The sequence below is a fragment of the Prionailurus bengalensis genome, chromosome F2 (assembly GCF_016509475.1).
Source record: "Prionailurus bengalensis isolate Pbe53 chromosome F2, Fcat_Pben_1.1_paternal_pri, whole genome shotgun sequence".
Taxonomy (NCBI): domain Eukaryota; kingdom Metazoa; phylum Chordata; class Mammalia; order Carnivora; family Felidae; genus Prionailurus; species Prionailurus bengalensis.
Genome location: NC_057353.1, coordinates 35,627,473 through 35,653,581, shown reverse-complemented (window position 1 = coordinate 35,653,581; position 26,109 = coordinate 35,627,473). Strand labels below are relative to the sequence as shown.

The following is a 26,109-nucleotide window of genomic DNA, read 5'->3' as shown; positions in this document are numbered from 1 at the left end:
TGTGAGATCTTGTGTATGTCTATAAATGCATACATATCCATATGCTGCTCTCTTATTCAGGAAAACTGACTTAATTCACAAATCTGGCAGGGACTTGTCTGTGCTACTTCTGGTTTTCCATCTAAAAGACCCTGGAGACAATGTAAAATGCTACAGTTAAATATTCTTATGTTATCTTTTAATCACACTATGTGGATTAGAGATTTGGTGGTTAACTCCAAAAATAACTGTGATCACTGTAAGCAAGTTAATTAGATGCTTCTTTGCTTTGATGTGAGACAGTGAAAATGACACTAGTTTAGTTTTGGAAATGTTACACCACTGCACAGCGAAATGCCATGGAGGCCTGCATGTTTGTTGAGAGATGCTTTTGCTTGCTTTACAGGACCAGTGGTTTTGGCGAGTGAGAAACAACAGAGTGATGGATGGGTACCCCATGCAAATTACTTACTTCTGGCGGGGCTTGCCTCCTAGTATCGATGCAGTTTATGAAAACAGTGATGGGAATTTTGTCTTCTTTAAAGGTAAGGAATGTTTCCCATGTTTTGCTTTGCTGTGTTTTGGTCATTTTGTGCACGCCCTATAGCACGCATAGAAACGGATAAGTAAAACCTGTTGAATGAGGTTAGGTATCTTATTCATATTCTGAAATGAACTGTATATATTGACTAGAAATATAAATGAAGTAAAATCAATGATCATGTTTAACTCTCTAATTTGTTTTCTTCTAAGGCATTCTCATATATAAGTCAAATTTAGAAAGCATTGTGTGATTTCTTAAAATTTTTAGATTTGGCTTAAAAGCACCACAAGAAGTAAATTATGGGGGCTCCTGGGTGGCTCAGTTGGTTAAGAGTCCAACTTCAGCTCAGGTCATGATCTCGTGGTTTCTGAGTTCGAGCCCCATGTCCAGCTCCATGCTGACAGCTCAGAGCCTGGAGCTTGCTTCGGATTCTGTGTCTCCCTCTCTGTCTGCTCCTCCTCTGCTCATTCTCTCTCTCTCTCTCTCTCTCTCTCTCTCTCAAAAATAAAAAAAAATTTAAACATTAAAAAAGGTAAATTATGAATGAATCAATTGATTAATTACTAAAAAGCCCTTTTTTTCCATTAACTAAAGAGTTTTGTGTTTTTTTCTTTTTTTAGAGTTTTTGGAATTGCTTGTTGTTTTTATAAAATGAAGTCTATTTTACTTCTTATTTTCATATACAGTATAATCTCTTTAGCTTTACTTGATTTAATAAGTATGTTAAATAGTTTCTAGTAAACTAACAAATTGCTCATAAAGGCTAAGAAAACTCATGAGTAGGAAAATAAAATTCACCCAATTAATTTCACCCAATAAAACGTATTGCTTGTTATTTATCTAAGTGACAATTTTAATTGGACAAATACTAACTGCCTCCCATACAGAAGTGAGATTACCTGGTAAAGTGAACTTAGTCAAGTGCCTGGTATTCTATCCTCAAAACTTTTCTAGCATCCAAAACAATAAATCATAAGTGTGGGGGGGAAACACAGGGAAAGAGATTGAGTTGAAGGATTGACAGAATTGTGAGAAAATACTTGATAGAACTACTCTACAACCCAGCAATTGCACTGCTAGGTACTGACCCAAAGGTTGCAAAAATACTGATTCAAAGGGGCACGTGCACCCCTAAGTTTATAAAACAACACTATCAATAATAACCAAATAATGGAGAGAGCCCAAATGTCCATTGACTGATGAATAGATAAGGAAGATATGGTCTATCTATACAATGGAAAATTACTCAGCCATAAAAATAATGAAATCTTGCCATTTGCAGTGACATGGATGGAGCTAGAGTGTATTATGCTAAACAAAATAAATCAAAGAAAGACAAATGCCGTATGACTTCACTCATGTGTTTAATGAATTTAAGAAACAAAACAGATGAACATAGGGGAAAGAAAAAAAAAAAAAGAGGGAGGCAAACCATAAGAGACTCTTAATGATACAGAACAAACAGGTTGCTGGAGGAGAGGTGGGTGGAGGATGGGCTGGATGGGTGATGGGCATTAAGGAGGGCATTTGTTGGGATGCTCACTGGGTGTTATGTAAGTGATGAATCACTAAATTCTACTCCTGAAACCAATATTACACTAAATGTTAACTAACTGGAGTTTAAATAAAATTTTGAAACAAACTAAAAAGATATTTGAGCTGAAACTGAGAACTAGAGTGCAGAACATATCGATTGATTGCTGACTGATTGACTGATTGATTGATTGATTGAGTATATTAGCAAGAGCTTAAAGAACTGAAAAGAAGCTTAAACAGGGATGGAGGTAGAAGGGAAGAAAAGGGGATCTTAACACCCCCCCCCAAGAAAAGTAATTATTCCCAGGATCAAACTAGGTGAATTTGTAGTAATGATGAGAATAATGAAAACCTAGGGTATAAGAAACACTTGTAATATTTTAAGGGAGATCCAAACTATCCATATAAAATGAAAGTTAATAAATACCTGGAATTTATTTTCTCTTTACAGTTCGTTCCTGGAGAAAAGCGGGATAGAATACATTAGTTATAAGTACATGAGGATTCTGCAGGCACACTGCCAATTTTTAACACTTACTAGCCATATGAACTGGGCAAGTCTCTCTGTCTCAGTTTCTCTATCCGAAAAATGGGGTTAGCATTACTCCCCATCTCAGAATTAGTTTGAGGACTGAATTAATTACTACATGTGAGACACTTGGCACACGTAAGTGTTCGATAAATGTCAGCCATTACTCTTACTAGTATGATATTGGTAATCTTACCGCCCTCCTGCTATCCACAATAAGCATGTAAATGAAGTGGACGTGCAGGTACATTGCACCACTGTGGACAAAGAAAAGATAGCGGCAAAAGGTTCTGAATCTTCGGGGCATGATATTTTGGAAGGAAATTCCCCTCCCCTACGCTTTTCTTTGATCCTATGAGCAATAACAACAGAAAGAAAGGAGGAATAAGCCCGAGGTAGCTTTCAGCTTGAAGGCTGTCCCCAGAGGCCCTGTCTCACCACAGAATCATTAGTGCTCTCTGACAAAACTGCCTGAGCAGAACCGGGCCTAGTCATAAATCAGTGTTCTGACAGCTCTTTACTGCCTTAGGGCCTTCTCACCTTTATTCACTTTGCTTCTCCTCACCCATTCACTTGTGGAATGGGCACCTCCTTTTCAGTTTTCTCAACAGCCAACAGAAAAGGCATCTCCTCAGAATGTCCCTCTGTCCACCCTCTTTAAAGTCACGCCTTCCAGCTTGCACACAGTGTATGGAAAAAGTTGAAGTCACCTCTAGCATTCAAATGTAAATTACCTGAGAGATTTATCATATTTCCTTGCACATTACTGTATTTTCAGTTCTTAGAACAGTGCTGGTGCATAGTAGGTGCTCTACGAACACTTGAATGAAAACAGTATAGGTGAATATGATGTGACTCAGTATGGTGTTTCTGATGTCACAACACTAGCAATAGGAATAACTTTGCTTCGTGTCACAAATTTATTCAACTCCTGGCATGTTGTGTTTGCCAGTGATCTCTTCTGGTATATTGCCGGTTATCAAGAAATGTCTGATCTTAGAACTCTTGTCGGTCCACGGGCCTTGTTGTGGTGCTTCCTTCCTCTAGTGTTCTCTCCACAGTACTTTCAGGGAAACCTTCTCCACATCCAGCCATGAATCTGCAGCTCCCCTGTTCCAATCATCATTGCTTTCCCAGAGGGAGCCAGAAGCTCTGGGTAATCGCGGTAAGACCACCCCCTAACGTAGTATCCACCTCCCCACTGGCAGGAGAGTTAAGGCCCCAGAATCCTGGACTTCAGTTAATACACCACCCCCCTTTGCTACCCTCACCACAATAATCACAATCAAAGTGACCATTCCAGCTTGCCACCATCTCTTTATATCTTTGATCACCTCAAAAAGTCCAACTTTTCTGAGGGATCAAATCATTCCTCATCCCAAAACCATCCTTCTCGTTTTGCTCAGTGGGCCATGAAGCAGTCTACAGCTCATCCCTAGCAATCCAATTTCCCTCCCTGCTCTAATTCTCTACATACCATCTAGAAACTATACATTTCACTGATTTATTGTTCATGGGTATCCTTCCCGCTAGAATATCAGCTCCATAAGGGCAAGTTCTTCTCTCCCCAACTCTTTTTTTCTTTTTTTCTTTTTTACTGTTATATTCCCTGTATCTTCAATCAGGGATTGACAGACTTTTTCAATAATGACCAAATAACGAATATTTTAGGCTTTGCTGCCCATGCCATCCCTATTACATACCCTTTCTTTTAAACTTTAAAAATGTAAAAAAAAAAACAAAAAAAAACCTCTTCCTAGAGCATGGGCTGTACAAAAGCAGGCATTGATCATAGTTCGCTGACCTCTGTTTTAAACAATACCTGGGATATAGTAAAGAGTAAACAAAGATTTATAGAACGAATAAAGAACAAAGTTCAAATCCCAACTCTGTCCGTATTCACAGCCCAAACTTTAGGCAAAATTATATGTATGCATATTTGTCATATGCAGTGGGAGTTGTCAGTACCTAAGTTATAAAATCATGCAAACAACAGCAACTTGTTCTCTAAAAATGTGATTAAGTTGATATTCTTAACAGAACCTTTGCTCTTTGTTATGTTAAAGTATAGTGTATCAAAATATATTGACGTTTCTGCTTCCAGCTGAGATGTAACAATAGGGATCAGACTTACCCTCCTATGTAAACTCACCAACAATTGGACAAAGTATTTAAAACAATGATTTTCATGACACTGGACAGCAAGAAACAAAGGGTAGTGAACCTGAGAGTCAGGAAATAAAGAGAAATGATCCCGGATCTCAGTTTCCTGTTTGGGGAAAGTTTGCAGGCCATAGAACAAGTTGGGGGGGGGGGGGTCCAGGTGGTGTTCAGAAGACTGTCTCAGTTGAGGGTAACAGAGCAGAGAGTCAAAGCATAACAAGGTGGTTACAGTGCCCAGAACAAAGCAATGCCAAGGAGAGATGTGTACAGAGTGAGCATGCACACATCAGCAGAGGAACTCCCTAAAATATGGGAGAAGGAACTGGTCAGCATATGTATGTCGGGAAACTACTGAGGTGTAGAGTAAGAATCACTTCATAGGATGAAATAGAAGAGTTCCTGACTCTTACACAGAGCTAACAGTACTTATTCCCACCAGCCACCCCTCCATGGGCATCGGATAGAGTACTGAAAAAGGTCTTCTCTCAGAAGTGGGTAATGATTATCATAGAAGGAACATGTTCCACTCCTACCTAACAAATCTTGAAAGACCTGAAGCAATCAAGTTGTTTCCAATAAGGATACAAAAATATTCACCCGATGAGGTAAAACTCACAGCATCTAACCTCTCCCATAAGACTGGGAACAGACAAGGATGTCACACTTGTCCATTTTATTCAGTTTTGTACTGGAGATTTTATGTAGTGTAAAAAAAGTCAAGACAGGAGCGCCTGGGTGGCTCAGTCGATTGAGTGTCTGACTCATGATTTTGGCTCAGGTCATGATCTCATAGTTCGTGGCATTGAGCCCCACGTTGGCATCTGTGCTGATATCACAAAACCTGCTTGGGATTCTCTCTCTCCCTCTCTGTCTGCCTCTCCCTCCCTCTCTCTCTCTCTCTCAAAATAAATAAATAAACTTTTTTTTTTTAAAGGCAAGAGAGGGGAACCTGAGTGGCTCAGTTGGTTAAGCATTGAGTTCAGCTCAGGCCATGATCTCATGGTCCATGAGTTTGAGCCCTGCGTCAGATTCTGTGGTGACAGCTTGGAGCCTGGAGCCTACTTCAATTTTGTGTCTCCCTCTCTCTCTCTGCACCCCTACCCCTCTTGCACTCTGTTTCTTTCTCAAAAATAAATATTTCAAAAATTTTTAAAAAGAAATATAATAAATAAAACTATATTCATGGACAACATGACTGTCTATGTTGAAAATCAGATGCAATCAACCAATTATCTATAATGAACAAGTGAATTTAATAAGTATACAGGATATAAGATCATTATACAAAAAGTAATTGTATTTCTATACAGGAACTGTGAGGGGTCTGAGTTTTTTATCCTATTTGTAAGCTCCCATCTTGGCCTGCCTCACTTTCATGGATATTGGTAGAAACACAAGATTCCTGAGTCAGAGAAAAAGAAAGAGACAAAAGTGTAGCCAGAGTATAGCCTTTGTATGACTCGCCTAAACCCCTGATTCTCAAAGGCTGATATGAAGAGGGCCAGGTGACACCTGTACATGTAATCAGTTACATTGTAGGAAAGGAACCACAAGCTTAGAGAACCTAAATATTTCATAATGAGCAGTAAGCCTGCTTAAATTTTATCCCAAAGGGAAACGTTTTCTATATTATACTGGACAATAAACAAATCTTTCCTTTGCTGTGGAGGAGACACACTCTATAACCCAAGATTGTTTTTGCTACATAAATATATTTGGAAATATAGTCTAGAACAAAGGCAGTCATTGCCTCTGCTCACCAGACATGCTGAAAATCAAGTGACCTATGGAGAATTATCTCCCATCACATAGAAGGAAACAGTCATGAATTGAAAATTTAAGAGAAAAAAATTACAATAGCATCAAAAAGTATCAAAGACTTAGGGATCAATCCAAAAGATATATGAATAATCTCTACACTGAAAATTATAAACTTTTGCTAAATGAAGTAAAGAAGACAAATAAATGGAAAAATATGTCTTATTGATGTGGAAGACTCAGTATTATTATAACTCTCACCAAATTTATCTGAACATTAAGTGCAGTCCCAATCAAAATCCCAGGAAGGCTTTTTATAGAAATTATCATGCAGATTCTAAAATTCATGTGCAAATACAAAGGACCTAGTATAGACAAAACCACTTCTAGAACACTAATTAAACACTGAAAGTCTTATTTTAGACCTATAGTAATCAGTGTGGCATTGTCATAAACAATTAAAACAAAATCTGTGTAATAGAATTGAGTCCAGAAACAGACTAAGAACAGATAGACAAGTAATTCTGACAGAGGTACAAAGGAAATTCAGTGGAGAAAAGATAATCTTTTCAACAAATGGTGCTGAAAACATAGGATATCCATATGCAAAAAAATAAACTCTAATCCAAACTTTGCACCATATACAGAAATTATCTAAAAATGGTGCTAACATCTCTAAATGTAGAATCATAACTATAAAACAACTAGAAAAAAATAAGAGACAAATATATGTGACTTTGGTTTAGACAAAATTTCTTACGTTTGATGCCAAAATCACAATCCATAAAAGAAAACTTAATGAATTGGATTTCATCCAAATTAAAAATCTCTGCTCTTCAGGGCACCTGGGTGGCTCAGTTGGTTAAGCATCAGACTCCTGATTTTGGCTCAGGTCATGATCTTGCAGTTCATGGGTTCAAGCCCTGCATCAGGCTCTGCACTGACAGCATGGAACCTGCTTGGGGTTCTCTGTCTCCCCTGTCTCCCTCTCTCTCTGCCCCTCTCCCAGTCATGAGCTCTCTCACTCTCTTTCTCAAAAGTAAACATTAAAAAAAATTCTGCTCTTCAAAGATACTTTGAAGAGAATAAAAGACATGCCAAAGACTAGATTTATGCAAACCATATATATGAAGGATTTGTATCCAGAATATATAAAGATCTCTCAAAACTGAAAAAGAAAATAAGCAACTCAATAAAAGTGAGTGAAGGATTTCAGCAGAAACTTCACCAGGGATGGTATATGGATGGCAAATGGCCACATAAAAAGATGCTTAACAGTATCAGTCATTAGGAAGATGTAAGTTAAAACCACAATGAGATACTACTGTATACTTGTTAGAATGGCCAAAATTAAAAAGACTGATCATGCCAAGTGTTGATAATTCCTTTAAAACATAAATATATAGCTACTGTATGAACCAGCCATTGTGCTCTTAGGTATTTTCTCAAGACAAATGAGAACATATGTCCAAAGATATCCACCCAAATATTCAAAACATAAGTATTTGTAATCACCTCAAATTAGAAATAATTCAAATATCCTCAACTGATGAATGGATGATGAAACTGATATGTCAATATAATGAAATACTACTTAGCAATACAAAAGGATGAATTACTAACTTACAACATGGATGAAGCTCGAAATAATTACGCTTAGTAAAATAATTCAGACAAAAAATAGTACTCATATTAAACTCTAGAAAATGCAAATTGATCTATAGTGACAGAAAGTTGCTGAGGACAGGTGAGAATTGAGCAGGAGGGAATACAGAGGAGCATGAGAAATGTTAGGGTGATCAGTATATTCACTATCTTGATTGTATTGATATTTTGACATATACATACATATGTGAAAACTTAACAAGTTGTGTACTGAAATAGGTGCTATTTATTGAATGTGAGTAGTACCACAGTACAGCTTTACTAAAAAACAGCTTTACTAAGCACATCAGTTTATGTTGGAATAGTTCAACTATTTCATAAATTTAAGTATTCTGGTGACTCTGGGTAGTAAAATTTTATTCCTTCAATGTTCCACAGTGTGTTAATTATAATCATCCAAATTAATACTATTCTGGTTTCAGTCCCTTACTTGAGCCCAGTGGTAATTAAGCAGAGTGTCCCCTTTATGAGCAGGGATGCCTCCTTCTCAGCAACCTCTCTTCTTGGTTACATTTCTAGTGTCATTGAGAATAGTAGATTGAGAAATTAACTAAGTCTTAATATAGACTCGTTCCACTTACTGAAGATATATTTAAAACATTATATAATTTCAATTTAATCTTAGAATTTGCTGCTTATAATGATTAGAATGTATTGTCTAGTAAGTATTTTTATTGGAATGGCTATAAAATAGATTGATGCCCACATTTGAAATAATTTCATCATTGTTATTTTATTTTGCTTTTCTATATTATTTTCTCTCTGTATTATAATTTCCCTCTTCTTATTTTTGTTTATTTTTTAGTTATGTTTTACTGTGTTGTCACATATTTTTCCTTTAAGGGCCCTCAAATTTGTGTGTAATTAAACAGGTATAAGTAAGTAGGTAAATAGTTTAAGGGATTTTTTCATTCTACCTCACATATGCATGGGTGTGTTATTGCTTTTAAAAAGGACATAATGTCTCCCTTTACTAATCAAGGTACTCAGTGTAGCTGCTTGTATTAGAATGTGAGGCCAATGTACAAACCCCTCAATTTCAGCTGGTCAGCTATCTTAACATCATTCAGGTAAATTGAATATAATAGAGTAACATGTTATGAGTACAATCAAGCCAGATGTTTATATTCTCAATTACTAGTCATATTCAGGCCGAATGGTTATGGGATAATAATATCAAAAATCTATGTTGAAAATGGAGTTGGCGTAATTCTCTCAACTGAAAATAATTTTTAAAATGAAGTCTCCGGTGTTGTCAAAATCAGTAACAGTCAAAATCAAGTAGTTGAAAAGTCTCAAAATTCATATTGTTGCTATCACTTAGTAATTTTAAGCAGTACTTATTTGACAGCTTCATTTCAAGAGGCAAAAATCGCTTACAGAATTGGAAGTGAATTATCTAGGGTATAGAAGAGCAGGATAATAAAGTTTGGGAATATGCAGTCATTCAAAACACGTGCATTAAAAAAGAAGAGGTGTCTAACATGTGGCACTGGAAGATGGCAAAGAAAATGGCCGTTTAAGAAATTATTTATGTAATTTACATTGTTACTTGATTTCAAATACTCCTGTAAACCAGCAGTTTCTTAATGGTACTTGCAAATCCTCACTCTTGAAAGGTTTAGGGAGTGCTAATGAAATTCATTTGAGGTAGAAATACACCTTTTCTTGCATAGTGCAATGAATAACTAAAAGATCTTTTACTATAAATAGATGATTACAATGATTATTTCCTTATGGGAGGTAATGGGAAATTTATGCCTAAAGAGCTACACCAGATTAAGAAATTTACATTCAGTGGCCCTTGATACACATAAAAATAGATTCATAGCATGTGAATTGTGCTATTTTCTTGAATTCTAAATATTCAAAGAATTTTAATATTAATGTTTATGTTATATATTGACATGAAGTCATCATCTAAACCAAGGGACTAAACATATAATATTTGAAAACTCCCTTGATAATATACCTCTGCTTATTTATAACAATCCAAAAGTCTGTGGTGTGTTTTTATTATTGCTGTGTTTGTTCCCATTTTAAATTACAATATTTTCCCATCAGTGAAACCTGTGTCTAATTTTTTTCTCATTATCCAAAATTTTAATCATATCCTTTTATTTACCATGTCAGTTTGAGTTCCCTGGGAAGCAAACAGTGAGATAAAGATCGAGGAAAGAAATAAACCTCTGAAGGCAAAGAGGGAAAAGGCAAGACTGGCCTAAAAAGCCTTGGACTGTGCTGTGGATGTGACAGAGTCTTGGAGAACCAAATGGGGAGCTCCATAGCAAAGACTGTCCATTAGAGGAGTCTCAAGTAGGGCAGAAATGGCCAGGATCTAGGATGTGCCATGCTCTGTCACTGGCTGGAAGCTGCTGAAGAAGAGCATCATGGCTTTGGCTCTGCCAAAGCCACTTAGCTGACTTCTTGGCCCAATTATCAGATCCAAAGGCCTTCATATGATAGACCAGCTCACTTTCTTTCTCTTTCTTTCTTTCTTTCTTTCTTTCTTTCTTTCTTTCTTTCTTTCTCTTTTTCTTTCCATCTTTCTTTCATTCTTTCCATCTTTCTTTTTTCTTTCAGATTTTGTTTTATTTTGAGAGAGAGAGAGAGAGAGAGAGAGAGAGAAAGTGAGAGGGGGCAGGGGCAAAGGGAGAGAAAGAGAATCTTAATTAGGCTCCACACTCAACATGGAGCCCCATGCAGGGCTCGATCTCACAACTGTAAGATCATGACCTGAGCCAAAATCAAGAGTTGGACACTTAACCGACTGAACCACCCAGGTGCTCTCGATTCTTTCTCGAAGAGAAATCTAATAAGCTACTAATGCAATGGCTGCCACATTTGCGGAAGTATTCAAAACTCTCTGCTTACTAGATGATGTTGTAAAACCTGGAAAAATAAATGCTGGTGGCAAAAAGCCGTATGAACTCCAGAGTTGGCCATTTGTTCAAATTTCTTGAGTAACCAGCCTGTAAACAATACAGAAATTAAAACTTAATCCAAATAATTGGCACTAATGTAGATCTGTGTACTTAATCATGTATTATGGATATTATTTATTTGAATTGGTAGCAAGCAAATTTGAACGATGGAATATTGTGTTATACAATAAGCACCACTTATTGGGTACCATGATCTGGGTATGGCATGGATATATTATACATTTGATCCCTCATTATTTCAAGAGCTCTGGATGAGAGGTGTTAGTACCTTATGTGCACAATAGGAAAGGAAGATTCGGGTTTTACTTTTCCAAGATCTCCCAGCTAACAATTGGCAGGGCTATCACCCCTTAGTCCTATCTACTTTCTTTTTTCTTTTTTTTTTTTTTAATTTTTTTTTTTAACGTTTATTTATTTTTGAGACAGAGAGAGACAGAGCATGAACGGGTGAGGGTCAGAGAGAGGGAGACACAGAATCTGAAACAGGCTCCAGGCTCCGAGCTGTCAGCACAGAGCCCGATGCGGGGCTCGAACTCACGGACCGCGAGATCTTGACCTGAGCCGAAGTCGGCCGCCCAACCGACTGAGCCACCCAGGCACCCCAGTCCTATCTACTTTCGAGGCTGTTGAATGTTCCATTACACCACAGCATCTAATACGGAAAATATTAATTCTTCATGAGTTTTTTTTCCCCAAATCTCTGAAGTATTCTCCAAGCATATATCAATGTTGCACAATAATTAGCCCAATGAACAATAGTTACTGAATAATCTAAGTGCAGCCTTCATTTATATGAAGAAAATCCAGGCTTTAAGGAATTAATGTTTTCATTTTTAATGTAAAAGGATGCAAAGCAAATACCTTCAACTTTGTGGATCATATGCTTTTCAATCATAACTACTAAACTTTCTCATTGTAGGGTGAAAGCAGACTAGACAATATGTAATGAATAGGTGTGACTGCCTTCTGATAAAATTTTATTTACAAAAACAGGCAGCAGCTGGTGGCCCAAGTTTACTAACCATTGTTGTAATAGAAGATACAAAATATAAATGTGTAAGTAGAATTTTGTGGACTCTAATAAGACAAAAATATAGTTGATTTTTTTAGTTACTAAATTTTAAAGAGTATCTGATTACTGAGGATACAATGAACAAGGCATGAGCAGAATACAGTGGATTAATTAATAAACACTTCCAATAATAAATGTGGAGTGATTACTTGATAAAGCAGGAAGGAAGGAAAAAATCATCAGCAATTCTGAAAGCCAGACAGAGTGTAAATGTGTACTATTAAGAGAGTCAATTTGGAATCGCAAGTTGTATTGAATTAAAATTCCTGGTTGTACAAATATATTAGCAACTGGTTGTGTGTTTTAAGAACATCACTTTTTTGGCCCGTAAAATAAATGTGTTAGGCTGGATTCTCAACCTTTTTTCTGATCTAATACATCTGACCAATAAAAATAGTGCACTCCCATTAGTAACAGTGCGCCAGTCCAAGGGTGTTAGAAAAGCAGGTATTAATTTGGCTTGATAAAAATGTTAAAAAATCATTAGACACTGCAGTTTTCCTTTTAAGAATAAGCATGTAATTTAAAAATTCTTCATGGGATTATTTGTTTAGTGTCTATTTCCTCTGCTGGTCCATCAGTTTTACAACAGCAAGAATCTGTGTGTTTCCTTCACTGATATCTATAGCTCCAAGTTCAGTGACTGGCTATAAGAGGCTCATAATAAACAGACATTGCATGGATGGATGGATGGATGGATGGATGGATGGATGGATGAATCTCACTGAGGAATTACTGGAATAGATGGTCTGTAAAGTCATCTCCAACTGTAAACATTCTTTGAGGTTATTCTTTTTATTTATAAAGCTTCTCTGTCTTTAACTCAGACTTGTTGATATTTTCCCCTGCATTCTGCCAAGTACAATGTCAGTAAGGACCAGTTCTTTCCACTTGCTCCAGAATATGTCAACCTTGTAGGAAATCCAGTAAATGCCTTCATTCTGCCAAAGAGGCAATATTTTCCTTGAGAAGCAGAATGTCTGATCGTAAGGCAGTTAAAAATCTACCTCTCCAATGTAACAACAAAAAAAGAATTGAATGTGAATCTCACATACTTAATCAAAACTCTTAAAAAGAGAAACAAAATTACTTCAATGTTGTCCTGTGAAAATCTTACCTCATCAAGATACAAAAAGAATTGTATAATTGTATTTCCTTAATTAACACCTGGAGAATTAAATGTATAACTCATAATCATTGTTGAGTTATTTTCTTGAATTCTAAACCACAAATATTCAGCAGGCAAGGTGTTATTTTTAACATTTTTTGTGTTTAACTGCTGGGATCTCATAATGTAACCTTATAGCAAATATTTGCTGATGAGTTTTCTGTTTTGTTTTGTTTTTTGAAGGGACTATAAGTGCATTAAAAAAAAAATCCCCTGCTATGTTCCAAACGGAGGGGGGGAGGAGCAGTTAATTGAAATCTTCTATACAAAGGCCTTGATTATTAAAAGTGAAAGGCTCATTGTTTCTCCTTTTTATTGACTGAAAACTCTTGACCACTAGTATAGGCAAGTACTTCTGAAACACATTTTTTAAGAGTTGTTTTACTTTAATAACAAGAATTTCCTGGAAGACTGTAACTGTTATTCTTTTTTCACACATCATTGCCTTCTGAGACACCCTGGAAAACATAAATTAGGCTTCTGTAAACACTCTCTCATGCTACATACACCAGGACATCCTGGGTATCTATGAGCCTCTTGATATCACTACAAAGCCTGGAAAGAGTATGAAGAAATTTTCATGGATAGGATAGAGATAAGGAACTACAAACAGAAGTATTCTAAAGCATGCTAGAATGTTTCTGCTTAAAAGAACAGATAACCGATTGAGTATAGCTGATAACAGGTTTACTCTAAATAGCTAGCATGGGAGGCATTGGAACTGTATTATCCTTTCCTAATTAAAACTGAGACGACAGGAAAGAACGTAATAGTCACTGAGGTATAGGCAGCACACAGAGCAGGACTTTATTTTCATTGTATTGTTTCAAGACCTTCTATTTTAAATGACACATAGATATGACTAAAATATATAGCAAGCTGAGAAACGGCTGTCTGGATTTTCCATCTCACTGATTCTGGCAAGGAAGTGATCTGGGCCCTTGGGATGTGTTTTTTCTTTATAAAATATTCAAATTAAACAATGGCTCAGGATAGGGGTATATTTTTATGATAGTATTTCCCAACACAGAGTTAAATATAAGTAATTAAATAACCCTTCAACATAATACAGGGGCATGCCTTTTTATTTTCTTAGACTTCTTAGTGGTTGTAAAACTCTTTTTTCTGCTCTACTAACAAGATTCAAGACAGGGCCCACAATGTAATTTATGTAGACTTTTTGTTTTTGTTTTGATCTTATCTTTGGTTATTTGTGTATACTAAACATGGGTCTTTGAATTAATAACCATTTATTAAGCACCTACTAATTTTCAACCATTATACATAAGGTACTGCAGGAAGTGCCAGTTGCAGTGTTTGTCCACATCAAGTTGTTCACAGCCTAGAGCAGGTGGCAGGCTTGTGATCCATTAATGCACTAAATTATATGTACTAAAAGTGCACTAAGTAATATGATAAAGAAGAAGCCTGGGTACTCTGGCAATGTGAGAGGCCCACCTTACTCAGATAGGAACTGCTTTCCAGAGAAATGATGTTAAGTGAAGTTTTGAAAGAGTCGTACCCATTTTCCAGAAACGGAAATAAATGGAATGTAGATGAAATAAGAGATTTATATTGAGAAGAACCCTGAAATGACATAGATGAATTTGGGTTTTATGCTGAATGCAATGACAAACCACTGAAAAGTTTAAACAAAAGAGAGATAAAATCAGGTATGCATTTTAGAGAGATCCCTTTAATGACCTTGTGGAAGACAGATAAAAGTGAGACTGGAGTCAAGGAGACAAAAAAAGAACTTATTGGGGTCCTGGGTGGCTCAGTCCATTGAGTGTCTGACTTCTGCTCAGGTCATGATCTCATGGTTCATGGTTTTGAGCCCCACATCGGGCTCATTGCTGTCAGCATGAAGCCTGCTTCAGATCTCTGCCCCCTCTCTCTCTGCCCCTCCCCTGCTCATGCTTTCTCTCTCAAGAATAAAAATAAACATTTATTTTTAAAAAATAAAGTTATTGAAATGATGCAAGTTAGAACATTAAAATGTCGCTCTCAAGGCACATGGATGGAAGACAGCATGGTGCACTGGCTAAAACCCAGGACTTTGGCTAACAGACTTGAGCTTAAGCACATCAAATACCTTGTGTGGTGTTTGCATGGCCGAAATTTATACTGAATAATCTTACTCAGTTAAAAGAAAAAATAACCCAACAGGATTAATTGAGTTTAGGGTGGATGTAGGATGTGTGACAGTAATTCACTCAAGAACTGTTACACTTGCCATCTCTCTCATAGGCCTCCTGATCTCTCTCCTATGTGTACTTTTGCTCTTTGCATCTATTCCATTCTGTTTTCTGTTTAAATTCACGTCTTTGGTTACTCAATTTATACATCCTCATAATGTCTGCTTGCCTATGGTCGTCATGGCTTCTCAAGCCTCAGACCATATAATGAATAGTCAATTCCCTCTGCTGAATGGGAATGTCTCTCAATATTCCCTGGGTCATGTTCCCAAGAAAGAAGAACAGATGGGTCTGCTCATCCCTGCCCATCTGCCTAACCTATAATCCATAACTCTACAGAATTTTGACTGGCTCTAGGCTTGGATGGTAATGTATGGGGGAGATATGGAGTATAATGAGACCTACTTCACAGCATGGGAGCAAGACAATAACCTTTAGAAGGGATAACGGAAAAGTTTACCTAGTACCAGTGGCAATATGAATGGACTGCAAGGGACAGGTTCAAGGAAGAGTTTAGTAATCAAATTAGCTAAATATAACGATCCATCAGATATGAAAAACAATAAACAGGAAGCCTGCAGATGTTTACTACATTACTACCTACAGAATAATTAGTGTGTCATCCACCCAAATAGTTGAAACAAGAAGAAAGGTCCTTTGATGAGTTCAAATTTGAACTTGTGGGTCAACTTTATAGAAAATCCCAGTAGATACCTATATATACCATTTGGCTTTCAAGAGCTGTTAGGATTACAGATAGCCATTGATGGCTACTCTCTTTTTTGACTTCTAAGGTTTTCTTTACTTTAGTCTTCCTCCCTGCCTCGTCTGCCTCCTTTGCATTTGTCTCCTCTTTGAGGGACATAGATTTCTAGAAGCCCAATTCTGGTTCCTCTTCACCTTTCCTCTATATATTCTCTATATATTATTTTATATATATTCTTCCCTCTCTCTCTCTCTCTCTCTGTGTATATATATGTATATATATATATATATACACACACACACACACACACACACATATATATACACATAAATATACATATACATACATACATATAGATATATATATACATAAATCCTAAATTAGTAAACACCATATTTATGCTTGTGACTTTACAAATTGTTATCTTCAAACTCACATATCCAGTTGCTTCCTTGACTTCATTTCAATATCTCACTGACATCTCAAACTCTTGATTTGAGCCCCCTATAGCCCATCCATCGCAGTCTTCTTTGGCTTATTTTATATCACAATTCTTCTCTTGCTTACAAAAGTCAGAATTTGAGGATTATCCTTGATCCTATCTGTTTTTTAATTCCCCACAGCCAACCCAACAGCAATGCCTATCAATTCCATCTCCAAAATATGTCATAAGTCAATTTTCTCCTTTCCATCAGTATTGCTGTCACCTGATTATAGGCTACGAGAAAAGAATTTTTTAATTTAACTATTTAGTGGCTTCCTATTTCACTTTAGAATGAAGTTCAAAATTTGATAAAGGCCACATGATCCTTACCTCTACCCTTCCCATACATTCCAACAACATTGTATCCTAGCTCTCTAACAAGGTTCTTCCCATTAAGGCATTTGTCCTTGGTGTTTCCACCCCATCAAACCATCTTCACTGAGTTGACTTTTTTGAATTATGTAAGTTACAAATCACACCTCATTTGAATAAAGGGATCTTTCCCGTGTCTGATACAAGCAATTCTTCCCATCCCATCACTTTTACATTAAGGCATATTTTTTTTTGTATCTTTATAGTACTTTTCTCTCTGAAATTACCTTTGTTTGCTTGTCTAAGTTCAGTTTTCCCATACCCATTGGGTAGAATCTAAGCTCCATAAAGCAGATGTGGTGCCCTTGTTATTCAGTGCTGCATCTCTATGCCTAAAATAGTGCCTAGTAAGTGCACTAAAGTAAGTTTTGATGAAAGATTCAACTAATTAATTCTTGCAAAAGAGTATTAGCAGGTCGTCTCATTTCCATTCTTTGCCTTAGAATCTATTTTTCACAAAAGGCAAAAAAAAATCATCTTTTGAAAATACAAAACGGATCATATCCCTCCATTCATTCATTCTTCGATGGTTTCAGTGCGCTCAAAATAAGACTAAAACCCACCACATACGTTTTCAGTACCACTCTCTTTTTGTTCAGTACACTCTGCTGATCTGTTCATTTTTAATCCTACCAAACTCCTTTGCTTGGGATACTATTCTTGACATTCTTTGCATAGATAGCATCTTTTTCTCTTTCTTTAAATTTTGGTTTAAGTGTTATTTCTTCAGAGAAGCTTTCCTGATTGCTTTACTTGAAGGAGTTTCCCCCTTAGGATTTCTTTCTTCTCACCCCCTGATGTATTACCTTCATAGCATTCAGTAGTTTTCAACTACTACAATTATATTTTTGTATCTTTGGTTTCATCTGCCTAATCCAGTAGAATGCAGGATGATTAGGATAGTGACCAGGTCTGTCTTCTCTTTAGTACCCTTAGTACTTAACATGATAATTGGGACATTGAAGGTACTCAATAAATGTTGTTTTTTACATATGATCGCAAATGGCAGTAGAAGCTCTTGGAGTAAGTAAGATTACTCCTACTGGGGCGTCTGGGTGGCTCAGTTGGTTAAGCATCTGACTTCGGCTCAGGTGATGATCTTGCAGTCAGTGAGTTCGAGCCCCACGCTGGGCTCTGTGCTGATGACAGTTCAGAGCCTGGAGCGTGCTTCAGATTCTGTGTCTCCCTCTCTCTCTGCCCCTCCCCCACTCACACTCTGTCTCAAAATTAAACATTAAAAAAAATTTTTTTTGAAGATTACTCCTAGTTACAAACTAAAGACACCTAACTGAATCTAGCCTGAAGACATGTTTTTGTTTGTTTGTTTGTTTGTTTGTTTGTTTTTGTGGGGGTTATTTTTTTGTTTTGTTTTGCTTTTGCTTTCTGTTGTGTTCAGGTTATCATAGTCCTCATCTAGGGGTAGTATTGAAATATTGTAACAAGTAAGTCTTACATCTATTAGAAGGAGCATAGGATACTTGGTCAGTGTATCCTATGTTGGTGTGGGGGGTAGATAGAATTTTAGGGCAATGTATATTTGCTGACTTTTATGGATGTGTCTCAGTCTTTGGATACCTCATCCACTCTAGTCCTTAGCTCGCCCTTTAAAGTATTTAAGTGTGGGATCATCACTCCCAGCCCCTACTTCCGATTTAGAATTTAGAATAAGAGAAGAGGGCAGAAAACAAAGGCTTAGGAAATGTCAACGTTTAAGAACTGGGAAGAAGGGGCGCCTGGGTGACTCAGTCGCGTAAGCATTCAACTCTTGGTTTCAGCTCAGGTCATGATCTCACAGTTCATAGGTTTGAGCCCCGAGTTGAGCTCTGCATTATCAGTACAGAGCCTGCTTGAAATTCTTTCTCTCCCTCTCTCTCTGTTCCTCCCCCACTTGTGCACCCTCTCTCTTTCTCTTTCTCAAAATTAAAATAATAATAATAATATTAATAATAATAATAAAAGAACTGAGAGGAAAAGTAAAACAGAAAGGAGGGGCATTTGGGTTCAGTCAGTTAAGCCACTGACTCTTTATTTCAGCTCAGGTCCTGATCTCACAGTTCATGAGTTGGAGCCCTGCAATGGGCTCTGTGCTGACAGCATAGAGCCTGCTTGGAATTCTCTGTCTTCTTCCCTCTCTCTGCCCCTCCCCTGCCAGCTCTCTCTCTCTCTCTCTCTCATAAATAAACATTAATAAAAAACAAAAACACAAAGGAGCAGCTTAAGAAAAAAGTACCCCCGACCACCAAAAAAAAAAAAAAATGTTTCTAGCAGCTTAGAGAGAAAAGTACTTTAAGTGGGCAACTGTGTCAATAGATAGGGGTGGAGAATGATTTCCTTGGAAAGCATTGGCAACTCCAGAGCAAAAATTCTCAGGGGAAAGTTGGTATTAAGTCAACTTTCAGTGGAATGAGGAATGGTTGTAGACTTCTTGAGAGGCAGTACCAAAGAGGGGAGTGGTAAGCACAGTTGGCCAGTGGTATAGGATGTGAGGAAGTGTGTTGCCTATAGATAATTTCAAAACAGCAATAAAACTGACTGAAGTTTGTCTTCTTGTTAATATCGCCATGCTCTGGCAATTCCAAACAAGGTTAGGGTTAAAATTCTCTTCCCCTAGGCTACCACTCTTAAAGAGAGGGATAGAGCACATAGGGTGAAAGGAAAATGACTTTATAAGACCAAAGGACCTTGTGAATGTTTATAATAATAGGAAAAGAGCAGCCTGGAGGATGTGTTTCAATGGAGTACGGGTTATACTCAGTAAAGCAATCTGACGATACACAGAATGCTCAAAACACAGGAATGATTTAGCCTCATAGAAAAAATAGAGCCTCCAATTCCTAGAGGAAAACTCCTGATTCTTGATTCAGAATTGTTGTATTATGGCAAGTTGTAGATATTTTGCGTTTCTTGAGTTAATTCACAGATTCTGATTCCATTATTACATAGTTACTCATTTTATCCACTTTTGAAGACAGTCTTTCAACAATAACATCGAAGCACCAAAAGTGACTACTACTTAGTTAGTTTATGGATTTCATGTAAAATGATTTTAAATGCATTGTGTTAATAGATATAGTCTAATTTCTGACATTAAATGATTGCATTCTGCATTTGCACTTATTTCATACAGGTAACAAATATTGGGTGTTTAAGGATACAACCCTACAGCCCGGTTATCCTCATGACTTGATTACTCTTGGGAGTGGAACTCCCCCGCATGGAATTGATTCAGCCATTTGGTGGGAAGACGTTGGGAAAACCTATTTCTTCAAGGGGGACAGGTCAGTACACATTTCACTTGGGAAAGACAGTTAACTAATGTTTAGAGAAGCTAATATTTCTCCTCTATAGTGGATGTGTATTGTTGATTAAGAGTCTGTGTGATATAAAGACAAGAATTAATGAAATCAAAAGTATTTTTAAACAACATTCAAGATAATATTCCTGTAATATACCCACATAATATGACCTTCTTAGGAATGTACATGTTCTTCCTTCTCTCCATCACTTATCATGCCTATAAATCTGTGTAGGCAGCGTATCTCTAATCCTGCAATGCATTTTCTTGACGTTTTACTTAACTTTATTTTAAAAGCACTTTATCGCACAGTCTGTTTTGTTTGCTTGTTTTCGTATTCAAAATTAAAGTTTTACGCTCTGCATGTAATTAACTGTGAGCATTTTCAAATAATCCAGTTTAGTCATGGGTTCTAGTTCTTAAGAAGCTGATTGTTTAGGTACCTACCAGCAGGTGTTATGAGCTATCACTTAGCTTAAAGTGTAATTAATATCCCTTCCCTGTAACTTTCTTTCTTTTCTTTTCCTTTCTTTTCATTTTCTTATATGGCATTAGTAAAAATTGAGTGAACTATACTAGTCTTATGACTCGTGGCATCTACTAGGCTCCACTCCCGTGCATTCTTGATATAAAGTGCACATAAAATGTAACTGGAAGTCTGTTTTTTATTGGTTTAATTTAGTATTAGGTAGAAGAAGTAATAGAGATGAAAAATAAATTTTTAATTACACTACTACTAGCTGGGTCAAATGTGACACTCAGTATAATTTTTTGTATGTAGAAGACTTAAGTATGCATTTTATAGTAAATTAAAAATACATAAATAGGAGTGCCTGGGTGGCTGAGTCGGTTTAGCGTCTGACTTTGATTTCAGCTCAGGTCACAATCTCATGGTTCTTGGGATTGAGCCCAGCGTCGGACCCTTTGCTGACAGCCCAGAGCCTGCTTGGGATTCTCTCTCTCCCTGTCTGTCTGCCCCATCCCGGCTTTCTCTCTCTCTCTCAATAAATAAATAAATTTAAAAATATACATACACATACACACAAACACACATAGGAACAACAGGCTTTAATGCGCAACACCTAGTATTGAGTTTGCCTTATAATCTTGGCACGGTTTAACCCTATAATAGGTCTCCAACTTTAGTAGAAAAATATGTAAGGTATAAACTTTATTTTATATATAAGATATATATAAGATATATATTTTATATAAGATATAAACTTTATTTTACAATTTGTTTTTTTAAACTTAAAATTTTTTAATGTTGATTTATGTTTAATTAATTAATTCTAATTAATTTTATGGAGATAGAGCATGAGCAGAGGAGGGAAAGAGAGAGAGGGAGACACAGAATCTGAAGCAGGCTCCGGGCCCTGAGCTGTCAGCACAGAGCCCGATGCGGGGCTCAAACTCAGCTGTGATATCATGACCTGGGTCGAAGTCGGATGCTTAACCGACTGAACCACCCAGGTGCCCCTTTATTTTGCAATTTGTAATTTTTAATTGCAAATGATTTCAGACATGGAGCTTTATCTGTGAACAAAAAACTCCTATAATTTGTCTTCATGGATTAGAATATATACTTTTTAATTTATTCTGTTACTAACTTTCTATACATTTGATTTGTGTATACTTCTATAGCAAAATGTTCATAAACTTGCAAGCAATATCATGAAACTAAAGTTTTGCTAAGTGTTTCTTACCAAATCACAAAACAAAAAAGGTCTATCAAACAAAAAATCTATTGAAGAAGATGCTACTTATAGCCACAAAAAGTTGATTCTCAGCAAGATATAAGTGGGTAGAGTATGAAAGAAGAAAGAAAAAATTGATGGCCACAGCATGGTGACCACTAATGAAAATAAATCTGCAGACTTATAACATATTCCTTAAAATAACAACCCTGAAGGTTGTTAGAGTTTAAGCCCCCAGCCAGTTTAATTGCTTGAATGTACCCTTTCAGGACCAGGTTCAATAAGGAGTGTTTTGTTGGTTTTTTGGGGGGGGTGGGGGATGGAGAAAGGCATAGAAACAAAAGGCTGACAAAACACACTTCTGCAGGACATTTCATGTAACAGTTTTAATGAGGATTTCGCAGATGGTAACAAAAACTGCCATTCTATGATCAGAAAGCCTGTTTTGTTTTGTTTTTTCACACATGCCGGTATTACTTTTAAAATGTTTCCAACCTAAAATTCAGCACTTACTGAAAAATTTAAGTTTAGAAACTAAATGTGCACTGCCTCAAATAAGTGAAATCAATGAAGGTTAGATACCAAATTCATACTAGAATGAAGGCCATAGTAAATGGGAAAAGGAGTTTTAGTTCATTTGTTTCCTACTTGAGACGCTTGCTACATGCAAATATAACAAAATATGGAGAAATATTTTGTTTTAAGCTCTGCCTAAATAACTGCTTTTATAGGTTTAAAAAATATTTATAAGTTGGTGCTCCCAGTGGCTCAGTCAGTTAATCATCTTACTTTGGCTCAGGTCACGATCTCAGGGTTCACAAGTTCTACAGCTCACAGCCTGGAACCTGCTTCAGATTTTGTGTCTCCCTCTCTCTCTGCCTCTCCCCCACTCCTGCTCGCTCTCTCTCTCTCTCTCTCTCTCTCTCTCTCAAAAATAAATAAACATTTTAAAAAATTGTTTTAATATTTGTAAGCAAGAATCCAATTAATTTCCATGTGTGTGATCTTCTGTAAGATTTCATGAGTCATAGGTGGGTTATAAGCAGATTCCTTCATATTCATATAATTCTATAATTCCAAAATCACAATTTGTCAATACTTTCATTCTAGATTATAAGTAGATGGATAAGACATTAAACTACCTGCCTGAAACATATAAACAACAATTTGGTTGTCACTTTTACATAAGAATTCAGTGAGTCTTTCTTCCTTATAGACTGTATATTTTTAATACCTACCAATTTTTTTAACATTTTATTTATTTTCCGAGTATATTTTTGAGAGAAAACACTGAATATTGCTTTGTCCTTACTTACTTCTCCCTCTTCTCCTACTGCTCTTTCTGCTTAAGAAGGGTGGCAGGGGACGGATGATTGTTGATTAAGTGGTTTCTATTTCTCTAAAGCTAAGAGAAGAAGGAAATTTTAGAGATCATCTAGTCCAGGTGTAAAAAACTCAACTGCCTTAAGGGGCCAAGCAAATAATGTATATACTGCCAGGTACAGCAATAGTATGTAAGGCAATAGTAGTAGGTAGTGTAGTGAGTGGGAAAGTACAAATATACTAGAAGAGCACTCAAAATCAGAATGATTATTTAATTTTCTAGAAATACAAAGCACAGATTTAAATTAGATTTGGTCCAAGTGCTACCATATGTCAGCCCCGCATCCTGTCCATGTCCTACCAGTGTGTAGACAAACTCAATTACACTCCACAGGAATTCATCCTTCTCTAACCCAACTGCCCATGCTGATAGTATGAATATGAGACAGACTTTTCAATTCTCAACAGCTCTAATTCCCACTTCCTTAAGGTTTCTATAGTGCTCCGGGCACAGCCCTCATTCATTTATTCAAAAAAATATTTTGAGCACATATGATGTGACTGGCATGTGTTCTCAAGAAAGGACCACAAGGCTTCTGCTTCCGTGGCACTTAGCTTCTATTAAAGGAGGCAATAGTAAGCAGGAAACAAGCAAATGAGCCTGATCTTTTAACACTGAGAAATGCTACAAAGAAATAAAGCAAAGTGATAATGTGATAGAGACTCATGGGTGGGAAGCAGTGTTTGGAAAATTGGTGTAGAAGTCAGAGCCCTTGCCGATGAAGGAGACACAAGAGTGGGGACTTGGATGGGTGAAGTTTCAGCCACAGGAAGCTGTTTGGAACAATAGGTTGTAGGCAGATGACATAGTAGTGCAAAAGCAATAATACTGGAATATTTAAATCCGGTAAAACATTGTGGCTACAGCATAGCCAGTTAAGTGGTAAAGGTAATTGGTAAGTCAAATAGGTAAGCATGGGCCAGATTATATGGAGCCCTATAGACCATGACAAATGTGTTGGATTTGATTCTAGTACAGTGAAAAAGTATGGAAGGTACTTTCAGCAGGAAAGCAAGATGATCTGATGTGTATTCACAGACATCACTGTGGCTTCTGAGTAAAGAATGGGCTTCAAGAGTGGAAGCAGAGGGTCACCGGGAGGCTGTTGGAGTAGTACAGGAGGATACGATGGTAGAGGTGGAGATGGAGGAAAAGGAATGGGTACATGATGTATTTTGAGTGTAAGCAGAACAGTCTTTCTTATGGCTTGGATTTTAGGGGTGAGAAAAAAGCAAATTAAAGATAACTTCTAGGCTTTTCACCTCAAAAATGGAAACGGCGGTGCCCTTTCTGGAGATAGAGCAGACTGGGGAAGGAATATTGGGGAAAGGGAATTAAGAGATTGAAAAAAATGTGCATATTTAGTTTGAGATGTCTGTTTCACACACCAACTGGAGGAGTTAAGTGGGTACCTGGATAACGTGAGTTTGCCTCAGTGGAAAGGTCAGTCTCAGGTACACACTGGAGAATGATTGACATAAATTGTATTGATAGCAGGGCCTACATCAAATCTCCTAAGTGTACAGATAGCTAAAGATGAATAGTTGAAATGATGGCTCTTTAAATAGATCTGTAAAGTCAGATTAAAATTTCCAGTATTTCACTATTTCACATACAGCCTGGAACTCACTTCCTCAGATTCCTGCTTGCCCTTTTCTTAATACACTATAATTTGATACTTGGATACATTTTGATCCTCATAGCATTTAACTCTAAAAGGCTATGTTTCTAACTCATCTGTCAGCATCTTCTCACAGATACATTCCCTATGGCCATACTTCATTCTAAGCTTAACTTTTAACAAGTTTAAGATATGTTCAAAGAAAGACAAAATTTAGATCCACTTTTGTTTTTACTATTATCACCCTTAATAGTCAAACAGAAAAACATTTTATTTCCTTCAGCTTAACTTGTGTGTTTATGAAGTAATTACTCAATATATGTGTTTTTAAGATCATTCAACACAGTGTAAATTGGTATCTCCAATTCTGTTGCATCACTAAGAATGTTTCTGAAGAGTGGGACTTTGTATAATTATTTGGGTATGAAAAAAGAAGGGGTGCTGTATTTTGTGTAACTTAACAGAAGGGAGTAGTCTTGACTCTGGAGTGCAGATGAGACAAAGTAAGATGAAGAAATGGCTGGGTCACGTGAAATTACCCTTGGAGCCATTTTTTTTTCAGTTTGAATTTGGTATGTATACCATTCCAGAATTTTCTATACCATTTTTTCTTAGCAGAGAAATTTAACAAAATGCTATATACCATTACATGGACAACTTTTGTCTCTTATGGATGTGACCCATGCTTAAGTCAAATAAAATGAATAAATCTCATTTCTAATCATAATTTATTTTGAAGCATTGATTTGCAGTGCTTCTCTCAAAGAATCAGCAATCTAAAGTCATAATTCTACATTAGAGATAACTGATATACATCGGAAGGAAAAAAAAACTATAAATTTCATTTATAATAGGTTTTATCATTTGCTGACCCTCCTGCACAAAATTCCATTTTTTTCCATTATAATATCTAAACTGGAAACCCTCAAATAGTTTATTTACCCAGGTTTCATCTGAATATGTTAATATGCTTCTCAGGGAACCTGTAAACTT

At 36.7% G+C, this 26,109-nt stretch overlaps 1 protein-coding gene across 2 annotated transcripts in view; it reads left to right on the top strand.

The window, feature by feature from the left end:
• Positions 1-26,109, top strand: part of MMP16 (matrix metallopeptidase 16) — a 309,833-nt gene that overhangs the window by 246,773 nt on the left and 36,951 nt on the right. For both annotated transcript variants that reach the window (XM_043601324.1, XM_043601323.1), the window contains exons 7-8: positions 386-524; positions 20,247-20,397. In XM_043601324.1, coding sequence (XP_043457259.1) covers positions 386-524; positions 20,247-20,397 — 290 coding nt within the window. The remainder of the gene's footprint in view (positions 1-385; positions 525-20,246; positions 20,398-26,109) is intronic.